The sequence below is a fragment of the Rhea pennata genome, chromosome 18, assembly GCF_028389875.1.
Source record: "Rhea pennata isolate bPtePen1 chromosome 18, bPtePen1.pri, whole genome shotgun sequence".
NCBI lineage: Eukaryota > Metazoa > Chordata > Aves > Rheiformes > Rheidae > Rhea > Rhea pennata.
In genome coordinates this window covers 2,308,706-2,326,504 of record NC_084680.1, presented here as the reverse complement: position 1 = coordinate 2,326,504, position 17,799 = coordinate 2,308,706, and the positions used below count along the sequence as shown (strand labels likewise).

The 17,799-nt window shown below is 55.2% G+C and overlaps 1 protein-coding gene across 2 annotated transcripts in view; it reads left to right on the top strand.

Annotated features, from left to right (window-relative positions):
* Window positions 1-17,799, top strand: part of ABCA2 (ATP binding cassette subfamily A member 2) — a 31,666-nt gene that overhangs the window by 10,565 nt on the left and 3,302 nt on the right. Inside the window, exons 16-47 of one of the 2 annotated variants that reach the window (XM_062591331.1) lie at window positions 316-506; window positions 935-1,085; window positions 1,371-1,575; window positions 2,178-2,342; window positions 2,701-2,881; window positions 3,191-3,403; window positions 3,764-3,960; window positions 4,449-4,631; window positions 5,142-5,326; window positions 5,694-5,814; window positions 6,117-6,407; window positions 7,595-7,813; window positions 8,204-8,306; window positions 8,745-9,073; window positions 9,615-9,828; window positions 10,010-10,115; window positions 10,525-10,636; window positions 11,076-11,136; window positions 11,364-11,538; window positions 11,626-11,741; window positions 12,045-12,192; window positions 12,614-12,737; window positions 13,698-13,830; window positions 14,081-14,198; window positions 14,410-14,588; window positions 14,914-15,055; window positions 15,476-15,610; window positions 15,913-16,016; window positions 16,332-16,424; window positions 16,745-16,847; window positions 17,048-17,185; window positions 17,442-17,648. In XM_062591331.1, the coding sequence (XP_062447315.1) occupies window positions 316-506; window positions 935-1,085; window positions 1,371-1,575; window positions 2,178-2,342; window positions 2,701-2,881; window positions 3,191-3,403; window positions 3,764-3,960; window positions 4,449-4,631; window positions 5,142-5,326; window positions 5,694-5,814; window positions 6,117-6,407; window positions 7,595-7,813; window positions 8,204-8,306; window positions 8,745-9,073; window positions 9,615-9,828; window positions 10,010-10,115; window positions 10,525-10,636; window positions 11,076-11,136; window positions 11,364-11,538; window positions 11,626-11,741; window positions 12,045-12,192; window positions 12,614-12,737; window positions 13,698-13,830; window positions 14,081-14,198; window positions 14,410-14,588; window positions 14,914-15,055; window positions 15,476-15,610; window positions 15,913-16,016; window positions 16,332-16,424; window positions 16,745-16,847; window positions 17,048-17,185; window positions 17,442-17,648 (5,142 nt within the window). Of the gene's footprint in view, window positions 1-315; window positions 507-934; window positions 1,086-1,370; window positions 1,576-2,177; window positions 2,343-2,697; window positions 2,882-3,190; window positions 3,404-3,763; window positions 3,961-4,448; window positions 4,632-5,141; window positions 5,327-5,693; window positions 5,815-6,116; window positions 6,408-7,594; window positions 7,814-8,203; window positions 8,307-8,744; window positions 9,074-9,614; window positions 9,829-10,009; window positions 10,116-10,524; window positions 10,637-11,075; window positions 11,137-11,363; window positions 11,539-11,625; window positions 11,742-12,044; window positions 12,193-12,613; window positions 12,738-13,697; window positions 13,831-14,080; window positions 14,199-14,409; window positions 14,589-14,913; window positions 15,056-15,475; window positions 15,611-15,912; window positions 16,017-16,331; window positions 16,425-16,744; window positions 16,848-17,047; window positions 17,186-17,441; window positions 17,649-17,799 lie in introns of both variants that reach the window. The other variant, XM_062591330.1, reaches the window with a different exon arrangement.

Here is a 17,799-nt window from a genome sequence, read left to right as displayed (position 1 = left end):
GCCCTGCCTTGTTTTCCTGGGAAATGGGTTGCATTCCTAGGGCCACTGGGCAGGGATGGGTCCAGATCCCACAGAGCTCTGCTACAGCTTGTCCCTAGACCTGGCCACTCATTCTGAGTGTCACCAGCACAAACCCTGCCCAGCACAGGAGGAAATCTGGCCCATCTGCACGCTGGCAGATGGTGCTGTGACCTGCCCACTTCCAGCAGCCCCCAAGGGACTTCTCCATGCTGTCGTTTGCTCTCCCAGCCTCAGTGAGTGAGTCAAAAAGAAATGCGCAGGGGACGGCCCCACTGAGAGATGCTGGCCTTGCAGGTGATGAAGATGATGGGCTTGAACAATGCAGTGCATTGGGTGGCTTGGTTCATCACTGGCTTCGTACAGCTCTCCATCTCAGTCACAGCTCTCACTGCCATCCTAAAATACGGCAAAGTCCTGATGCACAGTGATGTCCTCATCATCTGGCTCTTCCTCGCCATCTACGCTGTGGCCACCATCATGTTCTGGTGAGCCGTCAGATTCCCTCTGTGTGAATAGGGGGCACCAAGTAGCACTGGCCCTTGTGCCCAGGGCGAGGGTTCTGGGAACTGTACCGACGGGGCTACTGGAGGTACACAATTTTCCCCCAGCCAGGTGATTTGAGGGGAAGTTTGTTACTGTGACCCGAGTGAAATCGGAATATAAGGGGAAAGCAATTTGCCATGCCTGCTCTGGGGACCGCACAGCCCTGGTAGGCAGAATCTGGGACTAGGTGTTCAGGGACCCCTCTGTCCTTGAAGGGAGACAGCTCTGACACTCCATTCCATTGGGGGAGGGCAGTGCTGGGGTGCAGGAAAGGGGGATACTTGGGTGGAGGGCACAGCTTCTCTCTGGTGGGTAGGGAGTCACCAATGTCTCACTGTGGGGCTGGTGGGTAATGCAGTCTTTCCTGCAGTTTCCTGGTGTCAGTGCTCTACTCCAAGGCCAAGCTGGCCTCAGCCTGTGGCGGCATCATCTACTTCCTGAGCTACGTGCCCTACATGTATGTTGCCATCCGGGAGGAGGTGGCACACGACAAGATCACAGCCTTTGAGAAGTGCATTGCGGTGAGTTGATTGTGGCTGCTAGGGGAGGGTGCCTGGGTCAGGATTTGCCCTGGGCAACCCGTGATACCAGCTACAGTGGCCACCAAGTCCTGGGCAAATCTATGCAGTGCCCATGTGAGTCACACTGCTGCACGGGGCTTTGGATGCATCTCCAGATAGTTTGAAGCATCTCTATGGGCCTTGGTGGGGCAGAGCTGTGTAGGAACTAGCCCCAAGTCATTCCTCCTGATGGAACCTGGCCCATAGTTCCTGCTGATACCCCACTTTCTCTCCACCCCTTCACAGTCCCTTATGTCGACCACGGCCTTCGGTCTGGGCTCCAAGTACTTTGCCCTGTACGAGGTGGCTGGTGTGGGCATCCAGTGGCACACCCTCAGCCAGTCACCCGTGGAAGGAGATGACTTCAACCTCTTGCTGTCCATGATGATGCTGAGCATAGATGCAGTGGTGTATGGGGTGCTCACGTGGTATATCGAGGCCGTGCACCCGGGTATGTACAGGCAGTGGGGCAGGGTGACACAGGGGCACCCCTAACCTCATAGGAGCCTCCCCACTGGGGATACTGATGGTTCCTGGCCATGCTTTGCACTGATATGGGGGAATTTGTCACAGCCTGCCTCCAAACTCTGCTGCATGTGTCCCGCTGGCGACTGCTGCCCTCATGCCCTCACCCACTGGCAACACCCATGTCCCTTGGTGGGATGCCTGGATCTTGCTTGAATTATGTGTCTCAGTTTACTGGATGACTAGCAAAACAAGGCATCCGGGACTGGAGAGTTTTTTTTTTTTTTTTTTGATCACTAGTTGGGTAGGAGTTTTACCTATTTCATTTCCTTTTAAAGTAAAACTGAAATGTGGGCCAGATCCGGTTTTGCTTTGGTTCCTTGAACAACTCCACAGTATTTCCCTGAGCCCAGTCGCCCAGTGCATTCTCAGGCTCCCACCTTCCTATGGTGTTTCCATGCCAAGGAAATCTCCTCAGTACCAGTGACCTGCTCTATGCCAATCCTTGTCAGGCTTCTCTGAGGACATAGATGGCAGAGATGGGCCTGGAGAGGCTCTGACCTGACTCTGGAGGGATTGCACTTGCAGGTATGTATGGCCTGCCGCGGCCCTGGTACTTCCCTTTCCAGAAGTCCTACTGGTTGGGGAATGGACGAGTGGAGACATGGGAGTGGACCTGGCCCTGGTCTCGCACCACCCGCCTCAGCATCATGGAGGAGGACCAGGCCTGTGCCATGGAAAGCAGGAGACTGGGTGAGAGCACTTGGAGGAGAGCAGAAGGGCAACTGGGTCTGACTGTCAGGTGCTGGGGTTTGGCCTTGCTTTGCCACAGCGTCCTGCTGTGGCCATGTACCCCTTTGTGTTCCTGCATTACCATTGTCCTGAAGGAAAGGGTAGGATCCTGGGTCAAAGGCCAAGTGCTGCTGCCTGTCAGGGAGTTGCTTCCTACCATTTTGGGAGAGGGGAGCTGGTGAGAAGCAGAAGGGAAGGGAGGCCAGGAGCCCAGGCAGCCACCTGGGCAATGGGGATGGTTCATTCCCTGGGAAGTCCTGCTCTGAGCCAGATTCCCCTACCCACCTCTCAGCTCCTCACCATCCTGCTCTTGTAGCAGAGGAGACGCGGGGCATTGAGGAGGAGCCATCCCACCTGCCATTGGTCGTTTGCATTGACAAGCTCACCAAGGTCTACAAGACAGATAAGAAGCTGGCGCTGAACAAGCTGAGCCTCAACCTCTATGAGAACCAGGTGGTGTCTTTCCTAGGACACAATGGCGCAGGCAAAACCACCACCATGTGAGTATCTGCCAGGGTAGACATGGACTATGTTCTTCTAGCCAACTGGGGTGAGTCAGAAGGGTGCTGCGTGGCTGTCCTTGCAGGATTCTATAGCTCTGCCAGTACCATGGCCAGAGGGAAGTGGTATGGATGTAGGGGTACCACAAAAGAGGAGCAGGCATTGGGCACATGGCCCTGCTCTGACATTATTCTGTCCATGTCATTGGCCAAGGACTCTGCCTAGCAAATAGGCTGGGAGGTGGTGATTGAGATCAGGATTGGACAGAGGCACATGAAGTCCCTCACATTGTTGCATTTCTTTACTAGGTCCATCCTGACTGGCTTGTTCCCTCCAACATCGGGTTCTGCTACCATCTATGGCCACGATATCCGGACAGAGATGGATGAAATCCGGAAGAACCTGGGCATGTGTCCGCAGCACAACGTGCTCTTTGACAGGCTGACGGTGGAAGAGCACCTCTGGTTCTACTCACAGCTCAAGAGCATGGCAGAGGAGGAGATCCGCAAGGAGATGGACAAGTAGGCAACCTTTCCTCAGCAAGAGCTGCAGCTTCCCTTGCCCCCTCTTTTCCTTTGATGTGAGTAGGTCCCCTTCCCAATGGCTGTACTGTGGTGGGTGACCTAGGAGCTGAGATGTCTCCAAAAGCAGCTTCACAAAGTGTTTTGTGAAACTGGGGGTATTGGACTGTGAAAACCAGCATTAAATCCCTTTGTAGCATGGCCATAACTAGTCTGTCCCCATCTGCCAAGAGCTTCAGGCACCTGCATGGGAAAGAGGTGTGAAGTGCTGCTGACAGGCACCAGAGCTCCATAGCAGGGGCAGATATGGGTGTAGGCAGGCCTCAACAGGCCATAGTGCATCTCTCCTCCTTTCCCTAGGATGATTGAAGACCTGGAGCTCTCCAACAAACGCCACTCCCTGGTGCAAACCCTCTCAGGTGGCATGAAGAGAAAACTGTCAGTGGCTATAGCCTTCGTGGGTGGATCACGGGCCGTAATCCTGGACGAGCCCACGGCTGGTGTCGACCCATATGCACGCAGGGCCATCTGGGACCTTATCCTCAAGTACAAGCCAGGTGAACAGAGGCAGGCAAAGCCTTGCACCACTTTTCCCCCTTGCACAAGTTCAGGCTCCCCCACATTAGCTACTAGTGCTTGAAGAATGGCCAGCCACAGTGCAGAGAAAACTGACACTGGATGTAGGGCCTCCCCTGGAAAGGAAATAAAACCCCTCACTGTACTCCCTGAGAGAGAGCAGGTGAGCTTCAGGACTCCTGTGTTCCCTTTTGTTCTCTGCTTCTGCCTCGCTGCCCAAATTGTGGCACATTTTCTCTCCATGTCTGTTTCCCTACGGCAGTTGGACTTCCCTGTGCTTGGCACTGTGTGTCCCTGGGCTGAGCTGACATTCATAGGGCATTGCCCTCTGTGCATGCAGTTGCTTCCCTCAGGGCCTAGAAGCAGTTTATCTTGTTCAAGCAGCACCTGGTAAGGCAGGTACAGGCTGCCATGGCCCTGGCATGGCTGTGTCCCTCTGCCTTACTGACACTCTGTTTCTGCTGAGCAGGGAGGACCATCCTGCTCTCCACACACCACATGGATGAAGCTGACTTGCTGGGTGACCGCATTGCCATCATATCCCATGGCAAGCTCAAGTGCTGCGGCTCCCCGCTGTTCCTCAAGAGCACCTATGGTGACGGTTACAAGCTGACAGTGGTCAAGAGGCAGTCAGATACCAGAAACAGCACAGGTCTGTGGACCCAGCATGACCCTGGTGTTTAGGGGCAGGGTAGATGGACCCAGCTCTTTTCCTGTCCAGAAAGGGGACAAGAGTTCAAAACCCAAATGCTCCCACTGCCAGATTTCCATAAGCCATGTGGAGGGCTTAAGTGGACATAGTCAGGGATGTAGGATGTGATATCTCTCGTGCTTGATTTCTCCCTTCTGGGTCTCTAGTTAGATCATGCATCGAAGCATTTGCCTCCAGGGTGCTGATTCTGGTCTGGCTCCTGCACTGCTTGCTGAGATGTTGAGCTGCAGGCAGTGGTGCCCTGTGAGGCTGGAGGGCAGAGAGCCTCTCCCCAGGGCTGGGCAGTGCAGGCAGGGACAGCCATCTCTGTGGCAGAGAAGCTAGGAAGTTGCCAAGACCCTGCAACTGAGGATGAATGAAATCCTGAAGTGCTAGGCTGTAGCTTTGGCATTGGGGTGGTCCTGGTCAAATGACATGTGTGGAGTGATTGGTGCTGCCTCCCTGCTGTAGAGTCAGGCCAGCCACATAGTCCTCCGTCCCACTCCTCCGTCAGCCCCTGCTCTGAGCCACGTGTCTCCCAGTTCATCAGGAAGTATGTGGCCTCCTGCCTCCTCATCTCGGACACCAACACTGAGCTCTCCTACATCCTGCCCAGTGAGGCTGTCAAGAAGGGCTGCTTCGAGAGGCTCTTCCAGGTACCCAATCTGCAGCAGGCCCCATGCCAACCCTGCTGTGAGGATGAGAGTTGTCCTCAAGAGGCAGGATGGGCACAGATGGGCATGGTTCTCCCATGAGGCTCTTTGGGGAAAAAATGCAGGTGGGCTTGTGCAGAGTTGGCCCCAGAGGAGCAGGACACAGTGCTGGGCCTGTACCAGCCCCATCCGAGAGCTTCACCTGCATGTGCCTCCTGCAGCTGGCTCAGGGAGAAGATCCTGCCAGCACTGGGTGCTCATGGGGTGAATGGGTGCCTGAGGGATCCCCCTGTGCCATGGCAGGGTTGTGGGAGGCCATGTGGGGGAGATGAGCTTCCAGCCTTCCTCATGTGGCACTTTTCCTCTGTAGCACTTGGAGCAGAGCCTGGAGGAGCTGGACCTGACCAGTTTTGGGCTGATGGACACCACGCTCGAGGAGGTCTTCCTCAAGGTGTCTGAGGAGGACCAGTCTCTGGAGAACAGTGATGCTGGTATGGACCCTGCAGGGCACACGGCAGTGCCATTGGCTCTGAGACATGGGGGAGAGAGGGAAAAGCACTGTGTATCATACTTGATGCAGACTTTGTGGCTCCTCTCCCCTCTCGCATGGCAAGAGGAGTAACCTCCTCTCCAAATGGCGTGGCAAGAGAGGCTGCCTCATGGCAGCCAGGGGTGGCCAGGTGCCTGCTTCAGACTGGGTTTGCAAAATGTATTTGGGCCCCCTCCCTGCTGTAACATCACCTCAAAGGCTGGTATGGCCAGCACTGAATGACAACCCTCTTTCTCCTTCCAGACATGAAAGAGTCCAAGAAGGATGCCATGCAGCCACCTGCCCCTGAGTTGGGCCCAAAGCCTGAGGCCAATGGGGAACCCCTTGCAGAAGCAGAAGTGCCTGAGAAGCCGGAGGTGGAGCTAAGCAACCTGGTGACCTGCTCCAGGCTTACCCAGTCGCAGGCGTCCCTGCGCTCAGCCTCTTCGGTGGGCTCCGTGCGGGGTGATGAAGGTGGGGCTTATTCGGAGTTCTTTGGGGATTACTCTCCGTTGTTTGATAATCGGCAAGACCCTGATAACATCAGTCTGCAAGGTTTGTAATACTGCATGGCAGCCCTTCACTTTGCTAGCGGGAGGTGTGGGACATGCTCACCCAAGTGAGATGCTCCAGAGGTCAGGTGCTCTCTTCTGGGTTGGGGAGAGTGACTGGCAGGTGGCACAGCATGGACCTTGGCCCATGCACACTCAGCTTCCATTCCTACTTCCAAACAGGGAGGCAAGCTGACCCTTGTCAAGGGACCCTGATTTCCCTCTGTGCTGGAGATCAGGGCTGTATCTGCTCAGGCAAGTTCCCATGCTGGGCTGAACCAATGTACAACAGACAGATGTGTCCAGGGACCCTGTGCAGAGAGAGAGAAAGGGAACCCTCTGGTTGGGCAGGCCTAGGGAACAGCAATCTCTGGGAGACAGCTGACTGCAGGGGATTTGAGTGGGATTTTGTCTGCAGCTGAGTGCTTGCAGCCAACATTTGTAGCCCCCGGAAGTGGAAGCACGTATGTGAGGACGTTCGATGTTGAGACCCGAACCTAGAGGGCTCACTGGCTGATGTTAGGACACAGCCAGCATCAGTTCTTGGTCTCTTCTCTTATTTCCTTTGTCTCTCTCAAATCATCCTGCAAGCTCCGACCTTCAGCAGACCCGCTCCCACTAACACGCTCTCTCCTTGGACTAGCAGCCTGGTGGTATGGGTCTGGTGTGGTGGGTGCGCTAACACCTTTGCCGCGTGGCTGCATTTTTTCTCTTGGCTGGACAGTCTGCCTGTGCAGCAGAGAGCCATTTTACAGAGAGCGGGTTTGCACTCCAAACTCCTGGCACAATTTCAGCACTGTATCCTTGTCTGGGCGCTCAAGTCATGCAAGGATACAACATGCAGACAAGGGCCCAAAGGCTACTGTTTTATTCACAATCCCCTGTTTTTGAGTTATCCCACCAGCTCTTGTCATGATTAATTTAGAGATATGACATTCTTCTTTTCCTGCCAGGGCTGCATATTGCCCTGAGGATTACCAAATTTGACTCAGCAGGGAGGCAGAGCAAGGGCGGCTGCAGCATCCCAGCTGAGCTCTCTGAGTTCCAGCCCCAAGCTCACTGCCTCACTGCGTCTCCACACCGGAGACCCATCTACTCTGCTTCCTAACAGCACTAATCCACTGTGCTGCTCATGGGCTTTTGAGACCAGCCTGCTCATGTCTCTCTTCCCTACCTGTCTTCTTACTCCAGATCAAGAGGCTGACATGGAGGCAGAGGACCATGACCTGGCAGGACAGGGGAGCTTTAAGCTGGAGGGGTCATGGCTGAAGCTGCGGCAGTTCCACGGGCTGATCGTCAAACGCTTCCACTGTGCCAAGCGCAACACCAAGGCCCTTTTCTCACAGATCCTTCTGCCTGCCTTCTTCGTCTGCGTGGCCATGACTGTGGCACTCTCCGTGCCTGAAATAGGTGCCTACGAGCCCTAGTCTCAGTGGGGTCAGGAGGAAAAGGAGATGTTTGCCCCCTGTCCCCTCTCTGGTGTTGGATTTGTACCCCAGAGCCAGACCAAGCATCTCTCATCCTCCATCTTCGGAAGCTGCTCCAGCAGCTCAGGAGCAAGAGCATCTTTCCCACTCTGCTGCTCCAACTGCCCCTGCATGAGCCGAGTCTCACTGGCTTTGCAGCCCCAAGTACTGTGGGCTCCTGGTAGCCTTCTATGCCTGCTCCATTTCGGCTGGTGGTGAAGCTGCTGGGTGTTGGGAGGGAGTCAAGGTAGAGGCTTGTGGGGAGTTTGGCCAGTCTGTCTGCAAGGGAGGCAGTGGTACTGGTGCAAACAGGTTCCTCTCCTTGACCCCACAGGTGATCTGCCTCCTCTCATCCTCTCACCCTCTCAGTACCACAACTACACTCAGCCCAAGGGCAACTTCATTCCTTATGCCAACGAGGAACGGCGTGAGTACCGGTGAGAGCCCCTTACTGCCAGGAGAGCAGCATCCTGTGCCCTGTGCCTGTCCCCATCCCCTGCTGCAGCGCCTTCCTGGGACTACACTTGTGCGGGGAGTGGGAAAGGGAGTCCACAGCAGGTCTGGCACTAAGGCTGGCTTGGGCTTGAAGCACAGCCATGGCCAGTGCCATGTGCCCATGCAGAAAGCACCTACTGTCCTTCCCCGTGGTGATGCCAACCCTGACACCAGTGCTGACTGCGTCCAGCAGCTCGTCTCATGCCAGGCCCAGACTGCAGGGACTCCCAGGACTGTATGGCTAGGGTGCCCATGTCCATGCAGCTGTAGTCTGTAGAGACCCCAGGCCTAGCAGAAGAGGGCTGATGTGACAAGTCCCATATCTCTTCAGTGAAACCCCTGCTTCTAGCTTCTCCTCACCCACTCTTCTCTCCCCGCAGCATCAGGCAGTCTCCTGATGCCAGCCCCCAGCAACTGGTGAACACCTTCCACCTGCCCTCAGGCGTGGGTGCCACATGTGTGCTCAAGACCGCCTTCAACAACACACTGGACCAGCACATGCAGACCCTGAACCTCAACAGCAATGAGTCCAAGATGCTGGCGGCCAAGTACTTTGATGCCATGTGCATTGACTCCTTCACACAAGGCCTGCCACTCTCCAACTTTGTGCCACCACCTCCATCCCCAGCCCCATCTGACTACCCCATCTCGGTGGATGAGGACCTGCTCCGTGCCTGGAACTCCACGACCTTCTCCTCTGCCATCAAAGGTATCACCAGTGCCTACACCTGGTGCCCAGGTCTCTCCAGGCTCTGGGTTCATCTGCAGGAGGGGTGATTTATCTCTCTTGCAGGAGCAGTGCAGGAACCCCTGAAAGTGCCCCTCAGGCATGGTTTGGCCTGGCCGTTACAGAGATCATGCCATCAAATATCTTGTGGCCAGCTTTGTGACACCCTTACTGGACCAGTTACTTGGATCCTAGCTGGAGAGATGGCTACTTTGCCTTCTCCAGACTCAATGCACAACCTCCATCTGAATTGTTTCCATCCAGGGTCTGTCTCGTGGCTCCTCTCTGTCATTGGGACCCAAAAGGCCTCTCAAAAGACTAGGCTCTGGCCCTTGTAGAGTAGAGTGATCTCTTGCTGCCCAGCCAGGATCTCTTGGCTGAGTGTAGAGCAGGTCACCCTGGCATGTCCATCTCTGCTGTCCTCTGCTGCCCTGGTATTGCCTCAAGCAATGCCTGTGACTAGAAGCTGATGAGGTGGTTCTAGTTAGAGTTTTGCTTTGAGTTGCCTTTCTCTGTTCCTCAGATGCTGTCACCTCAGCCCCAGCCCTGCCCCGAATTATCCATGAGCCCATCAAGTGCACGTGCTCCATGCAGGGGACTGGCTTCTCCTGCCCCAGCGGTGTGGGAGGGCATCCCCCACAGATGAAGGTCGTGACAGGGGACATCCTGGCAGACATCACTGGGCGCAACGTCTCTGAGTACCTACTCTACACCTCGGACCGCTTCCGGCTGCACAGGCAAGAGGGAGGGTGGGAAGGATTTTCCTTGTGCCCTTAGGGCAGTGAGCATGCAGGGAACGAGGTCCTTGTGGAAACGGATCGGGGACAAGCTGGAACCAGGAAAGCTGGATAAGTACTGTCCTGCTTCTGGACCTAGGAGAGAGTGATCACAGCTTCTCACTGGTGACTTGTTCCACAGGTATGGGGCGCTCACCTTTGGCAATGTCCAGAAGGCCATCCCAGCCTCTTTTGGGGCCAGGGCTCCTGCTATGGTGCGCAAGATAGCTGTCCGGAGAACAGCCCAGGTAGGACCATGCTGAGCCTTGGGCAGCCTGGCCCAGTCCTGGGGCAGCTGGGGAGAGTGTTAGACAGCAGTGACCTTGGCACGGATGGGGAGGAGAAGGGGGAAGGCTGCTCTGCCAGTGTGGTGGGGTCCATTCATCCCCCGCTGTAAGGCAGGCCTCTTTTCTGAGGGATCTATGGTGGTGCCCTCACTCCGCATTGCACTTAGTGGCACTCCCACACCAGCCTGTTGGGCCCAGCATGGTCTGTAGTGACACACTCTCCCCACAGCCTTATGCACAGGAAGTCTGCTCCATGGCTGCCCCTATTGCATCCCATCTTGTCCTGTCCTGTCCCAACCCTCCCATCTAGCACATTTGTCAGTGGCCCAGCTCTCCTGCTACCTCCCACCACTCTTCTCTGCTCCTCCAGGTCTTCTACAACAACAAGGGCTACCATAGCATGCCCACCTATCTCAACGCACTCAACAATGCTATCCTGCGGGCCAACTTGCCCAAGAGCAAAGGCAACCCTGCTGCTTACGGTGAGGGCCTGGAGGCCTTTAAGGGTGGAAGCATGTCAGGAACAGCTTTAGGGTGTGGTCTAACAAAGGTCTGAAGTGAAATGTTGCTGTTCGGCCCAAGCAGGCTACAAACAGTTTGGGGCAGGGGTTCACATATCTCACGTGTTTGGTTTGAGGTCTGGGCTAGACAGGGTCTAGGTTGGTCCAGTACTTCTCAAGATGCTGCCTACTGGCTTCTGGACTTGCAAACGTATCTGAAAAATCCTTTGCTGCCAGCTGATGGGAGGGGAAGTGTGGCCCGACCTGCTCAGTTGCTTCAAGCAGCTCAGCTTCTGCACTGGATTGCAGGGAAGGAAACCTGTCCTTAGAAGCAGGGACAAGGCAGGCCTGAGGCTGTGGGTAAAATTTTGCCCTGAGCTGTCTTTCACATTTTTGTGTTTCCTCCTGGGCCTTCCCATAGGTATCACCGTGACCAACCACCCCATGAACAAGACGAGTGCCAGCCTGTCTCTGGATTACCTGTACGTCCCACGGGCCGATTTGAGGGAGGGTGTCCATCATGGAAAAGGGGAGGGAGCTCCCTGATGTGATTTGCAGGGAGAAACCCAAAGTTGTGGGTGTGTCATGGCCATCTCTGGGCTGTACCATTGCCCTGTGTGCAACTAGAATGGGTGGCCTTCGTGGCCCTTTCCCAGGCAACTGAGAGTGATGTGATCTGTGCTCTCCTCCAACTTGATCCCCAATGCAGCCTGCAAGGCACGGATGTAGTGATTGCCATCTTCATCATCGTAGCCATGTCCTTCGTGCCAGCCAGCTTTGTGGTGTTCCTTGTCGCTGAAAAGGCCACCAAGGCCAAACATCTACAGTTTGTGAGTGGCTGCGACCCTGTCATCTACTGGTTGGCCAACTATGTGTGGGATATGGTGAGCAGGGCAAGCAGGCCCAGCAGTTGAGTTCCCCAGGGCCAGGGTAGGCAAATGGGGGATCACAGAAGTTTCTCTCTTTTCCAGCTTAACTACCTGGTGCCAGCCACATGCTGTATCATTATCCTTTTTGTGTTCGACCTCCCAGCGTACACCTCTCCCACCAACTTCCCTGCTGTCCTCTCACTCTTTCTACTCTATGGGTAGGTTGCTCTGAGGAGGTGGGTAAGGGAGGGAGACAGAGGGCCAGGACCTGCTGGTGGGATCCTTCGGATCCTCTGCGACTAAATTGGCAGGATCTGGCACTGGGGCTGCCTGTTTAGCAGTTCTTTCCAGCTTCCATAGCTGGTGGGCTGGAAACTTTGGGCTGGGTAGTGGGAGACCCTGGAGAAGATTAGACTGGGAGATGGGCAATCCTGAAGCTCACTGATTGGTGCTGCCACATGGTATTGAGCATGTGCTTCTTCTGCTGTGCTCATATGGACTTCTGCCACTTGTTTTCTCAGCTGGTCCATCACCCCCATCATGTATCCTGCCTCCTTCTGGTTTGAAGTGCCCAGTTCTGCCTATGTCTTCTTGATAGTCATCAACCTCTTCATTGGTATCACAGCCACCGTTGCCACGTTCCTGCTGCAGCTCTTTGAGCATGACAAGGTAGAGGGTCTCACAGCTCCAGCCAAGACCACCAGGAAGGGAAAAGATGCCTCCCCCAACTTGGTGAGAGGGGGGATGCCCCAGCCAGGACCCGGGAAGCCTGGTCTCTGGGTCTGCTATGCCGTGACAAAGCTTGTGGCTCTAGCACAGTGATCGGAGGAAACATGCTGCCTCTGCAGTTCTTTCAGACCCAGAACAGGGTGCCTGCTTGCTGTCAGGTTGATGACAGCTGTCAGATTATAGGACGACTCAGGTTGAATAGGATCTCAGGAGGTCTCTACTCCAAACTCCTGCACAAAGCAGGGCCAGCTATTAGATCAGACTGAGTTGCATCTTGTTGTTGAGTACCCTGATCCTCCCATGCACTCACAGTCCTTGTGGGTTTTTCTGATGGTAATGTCCTCTCTGCCTGTTCCCATAGGATTTGAAGGTGGTGAACAGCTACTTGAAGAGCTGCTTCCTTGTATTCCCTAACTACAACCTGGGCCATGGTTTGATGGAGATGGCTTATAATGAGTACATCAATGAATACTATGCCAAGATCGGTATGGCCTCTTGCTTCCTCTTTCCCTTCCTTCAGCACATATGGACCTGCAAGGGGCCACTGTGTCAGCACATCCCCGCTGCCTGCCCCAATGGGCTCTCTGCAAGACTCAGACAACCTGGAGCAAAAAGGCAGGGGATGTGAACTAGACTGGGGCTCAGGAAAAGACGCAATTGAGTTCACGCATCTCATGGTGCTGGATCTGACAAATCCATCAAATGGCCATGCTTGGTTGGATCAGTTCAACCAGCTGAAGTTGCAAAGTGATTTTAACGGCAAACAAGCTGTAAAAAAACCAGCCTTTTTCTGATCTGCCCTCATGCCAGCAGGACCACATAGTCCAGGACAGTTACAGCACCAGGCCCAGGAGGCAAAGGATGCAGACACAGGAGCAGATCTGCCCTCCAGGCCCTTGCCCCACCTGCTGAAGACACTATTGCCTCATGCAGGACAAATAGTTCTGCCCAGTTTGAGTTTTTTTTACTGTGGTGGATGGGGTTAAACTCAGCCCTCTTTTTTGGGGGAAACACAGTATTGTTTTCTCCAACATGCCATGGGGTGTCCTGCACACACAGAAGTAGCTGTGCATGTGGCCAGTGGTGCTTCCCAGTGGTTAGTTGTACCCCAATTCTCCCTGTAGAGCTGGGGCATGAAGTCAAGGGGAGTTTAGGGTTATTTGAAGGCCACATGTTAGCAGATCTTGGGGAACCCAGTCCCTGCAGCAGTTCCCACCATGAATATTTGCTGCTGCTTCAGGAGGGCTATTTTAGGTTTTGTATAGTCTGTGAGACAAGGATCCCCTGTTTCACCCTGCCCAAGGGAAGAGGTTTGTGTCTCCATCCTTCAGAGAGGAGCTGTTACAGCGAGCCTCTAGGTCCAGCTGCACCAGGAGGCCACATTAGCTGCATATCTTTGCCAGTAACTGCTCTTCTGACCCCTCTGTCCTCTTCATCCCACCCAGGGCAGTTTGATAAAATGAAGTCACCCTTTGAATGGGACATCGTGACACGTGGGTTGGTTGCCATGACAATTGAAGGCTTTGTCGGCTTCTTCATCACCATTATGTGCCAGTACAACTTCTTCCGAAAACCACAGTGAGTAAGGGAGCACAGGACAGAGTAAGGTGGGGCTGATCCCTCTGCGGTGCAAGCTTTCCAGCTCTTCAAAATGGGAAAAAGCTTTGCTTGCAGGGCTTGTTGTGTCAGGGGAACCCTTCTGGGAGGCACAAGTTGGGAAAATGACCCATGCCCAGCATTCACCTCCTGGGAGGGACATGGAAAGGCAGTGCCTGTGACGTCTCTGCTGGCTTTGCATCCTCACCTTGCTCGCCACACCCTCCTGCAGGCGACTACCTGTCTCCACCAAGCCCATTGAAGATGATATTGATGTGGCCAACGAGCGGCATCGTGTCCTGCGTGGTGACGCTGATAATGACATGCTGAAGATTGAGAACCTCACCAAGGTAAGGCAATCTTCAACCTGCTCTGGGCTCTCTGGGCACCTGCTTGCACCGCGAATGGAGCTGGGGAAGCTCTGAGGCAGCAAAGAGAAAACTCAGAGCTTTTGCCACCCAAGGGAGATGGGTTGGGGCTGGGGTGCACTGGGTGCATTTGGACTTGGTGCCCAAAATTACCCTTGCAGCATGTTGAGCTCCTCTTCTCTCACTGTGCAAGGTGTACAAGTCTCGCAAGATTGGGCGCATCCTAGCCGTGGACCGGCTGTGCGTGGGCGTCCGACCTGGAGAGTGCTTTGGGCTGCTGGGTGTTAATGGCGCAGGGAAGACGACCACCTTCAAGATGCTTACGGGGGATGAGAGCACCACGGGTGGAGAGGCCTTCGTTAATGGGCACAGGTACAGGGGTGCAGGTATAGGCTGGATAGGAAAATGGGGAGTGTCCACTGTCCCAGGGCCAGGATGGGGCCTGTTTTGGGTCTTCTGGAGAAAAGGCACTATGAATCTGCCTGGACAATTCACCAGGACTCAGCAAGCCCATGTCCTGCTGGACGAACCTATCACCTGCAGGGTGGCAAATGATGCTAGGTCGCAACCAATGCTGCCCATTGTGGCTCCAGTATAAAGGGCTGTAAAAAGAGGGTGAGCAAGAGGGTATTCCCAAAAGGGAAACACTAGCTCAGCAGTTTCTGCTCCCCATGGTCCCTCTGTCCTCTCCCCACAGCATCCTGAAAGAGCTCCTGCAGGTCCAGCAAAGCTTGGGCTATTGCCCCCAATTTGATGCGCTCTTCGATGAGCTGACAGCCCAGGAGCACCTGGAGCTCTACACCCGCCTGCGTGGTATCCCATGGAAGGACGAGGAGCGGGTATGGCTTTGGGCAGAATACGTCTACCAGCATCCCAAGGGCTGGTGCTGTGGCATGGGCTACTCTGGAAATGGCATCTCACGAGGCACCGAAGGGGCCCTGAGCTGCTGCTATCTGCCCTTGCAGCAGTGCCTGCTGCTTGCTGAAGGGCAGTGCCACCCAAGTGGTGCTCCCACTTGAGATGCTGAGGCCCACAGACACTTGCAGCTGTACAAGGGCATGCCATCAGGGCTCCATTACCCATGGCCATTCGCTGACCATGCCAGGTGCAGGATGGCTTGCAGCATCCTTGGCTGCTGGTTTGTACCACAGAGCCCAACCACTTGCCCACCATCCCCTGCCAGCTCTCTGCCTGCTCTGTGGCCCACAAAAGCATTCTGGGGCCTGGGCAGGGTGACAGCAGCTCTTTGTACCCTGCAGGTGGTCAAGTGGGCACTGAAGAAGCTAGAGCTGACCAAATATGCCGACAAACCTGCCAGCACCTACAGTGGAGGCAACAAGAGGAAGCTGTCCACGGCCATAGCACTGATAGGCTACCCATCCTTCATCTTCCTGGTGAGGGCCTGGCCTCTGCAGGTGTCCTGTGAAATATCCCATATGGGGGTTTGCCTGATCTCAGCACTTCTGGCAGAGCCAGGCCTCTGTTCCATTCCATGTCTTTGGCACTGAACCCGGCCTTGTATGGAGCAATCCTGGGTAAAAGAGGCCCCTACGGTGGGAGCCATCTACTGCCAGTTTTGCTGTGAGTGTCCTGGAGCACGAGATGGTGTCCTGAGTTGAGGGTTAGGGAAGCAGAGCCATGCCTATGGGTGTCCCTGGGGGTGGCTGGCGTAGCTGAGGTACTCTCCTTCCCACAGGACGAGCCCACGACAGGGATGGACCCCAAGGCACGACGCTTCCTTTGGAACCTCATCCTGGATGTCATCAAAACAGGCCGCTCCGTGGTGCTCACATCCCACAGGTCCGGGGGGCTTCATGTTGGGTCCATGGCTCCTCCAGGCACCCTAATGTGTGATGTGGGCAAGAGACCAGGAGAGAGAAGGGCTTTTCATCCCAGGGGGGCAGATGCTAGCGAGGGCATTGGGCACAAAGCCTGGAAAACTGTTTCTTTCTCCCATCATGGGTGGCTCGGTGGCAGGGATGAAGGCCTAAAGAGCTCAGCTCCCCATCTCCCTGCCAAGTCCTCTGTTGCATCCTCTGGCAGATGAGCATTGCCCTATCTGCCTGTGCCATGTTGCTGCTTCTCACCCTGCTCAACCCTGTGCTGTCCCCTCAGCATGGAGGAGTGCGAGGCGCTTTGCACCCGCCTGGCCATCATGGTGAACGGGCGACTCAAATGTCTCGGCAGCATCCAGCACTTGAAAAACAGGTAAGAGACTGGTGAGAGTCTAGCACTGATCTGCTAGCGCTGCAGGACAAGAGGGTGGTGGACTTCCACATGGCAGGGTGACAGCATGGTTCCCATGGCAAGATATCAGCCTTTTACATGGGTGGTACTTCAGAGGATGGGCATGCAGATCAGGGAAGTCTACACTTGTGCTTGACCATCCTGGTACTGTCTTAGTGGGTACAGTCCCTACCAGGTGAGCATCATCACCAGTATCATCACCAGGTTTCCGTGGGGTCCATCCTCTGTAGAGGCCCAGGTGAACAGGCAGGCTCCCCATGACCTCCCTTATTTCTGCCCAGGTTTGGAGATGGCTACATGATCACAGTGCGAACTAAGTCCAGCCTAAATGTCAAGGAGGTGGTGAGATTCTTCAATCGCAACTTCCCTGAGGCCATCCTCAAGGTAAGATGCCTTGCAGTGGCAGTGCCACCTTCTGCCAGCCCATGTGTTGGGCTGATACCACCCTTCATCTTCTGTGGAAATTAATGGCCTTATGCCATTCCTTCATCTAGGACTCCTTTGTGTCCCTCTCTCCCCTTGCGGTGTAATGAAAGAGGTTTTGGCTTGTGGGGGCTTGGACCTGACCTCACTGTCCCTTGCAGGAGCGGCACCACACCAAGGTCCAGTACCAGCTCAAATCAGACCAAATCTCACTGGCACAGGTCTTCAGCAAGATGGAGCAGGTGGTGGACGTGCTGGGCATTGAGGACTATTCTGTCAGCCAGACCACCCTGGACAATGTGAGGCCTGGGGCGGTGCAGCTGGGTGGGCATTTGCAGGGAGGCCATGCCTGGGGCTGCAGTGCCAAAATACCTGGCAGAAGCCTTTGCTGGGATCTGAGCCAGTATGTGGTTTGTGGGTGGGGGGGATGCAACCACGGCCACTCTCCAGCAGAAATTGCCCCAGGACTGTGGGACAGAGATGCCAGGCAATGAACAGTCCAGTGTGGGGGTCCATGTGGCATCTCTGGTAGCCGCTCACCCCTTTTCCTGCCAGGTCTTTGTGAATTTTGCCAAAAAGCAAAGCGACAACCTGGAGCAACAGGAGACGAGCCCCAGCTGTGCCCTGCAGTCACCTCTGGAGCGAGTGCTCAGCCTGCTGCGTCCACGGGCAGCCCCCACAGAGCTTCGGGCCCTTGTGGTGGAGGAGCAGGAGGATCTGGAGACCGATGATGAAGGCCTCATCAGCTTTGAGGAGGAGAGGGTGAGAGGCCATCCTGGCACAGGCCTTGCAGGGCCAGTGAGGAAGCATCTGGGTGTCTCTAGCCCAAGCTGATGCGTCCTGCTGTGGGGTCATGCTGGGCAACACAGCCCCTGACCAGGGGCTTGTCCCAGGAAAACATGGCCCTTCAGGG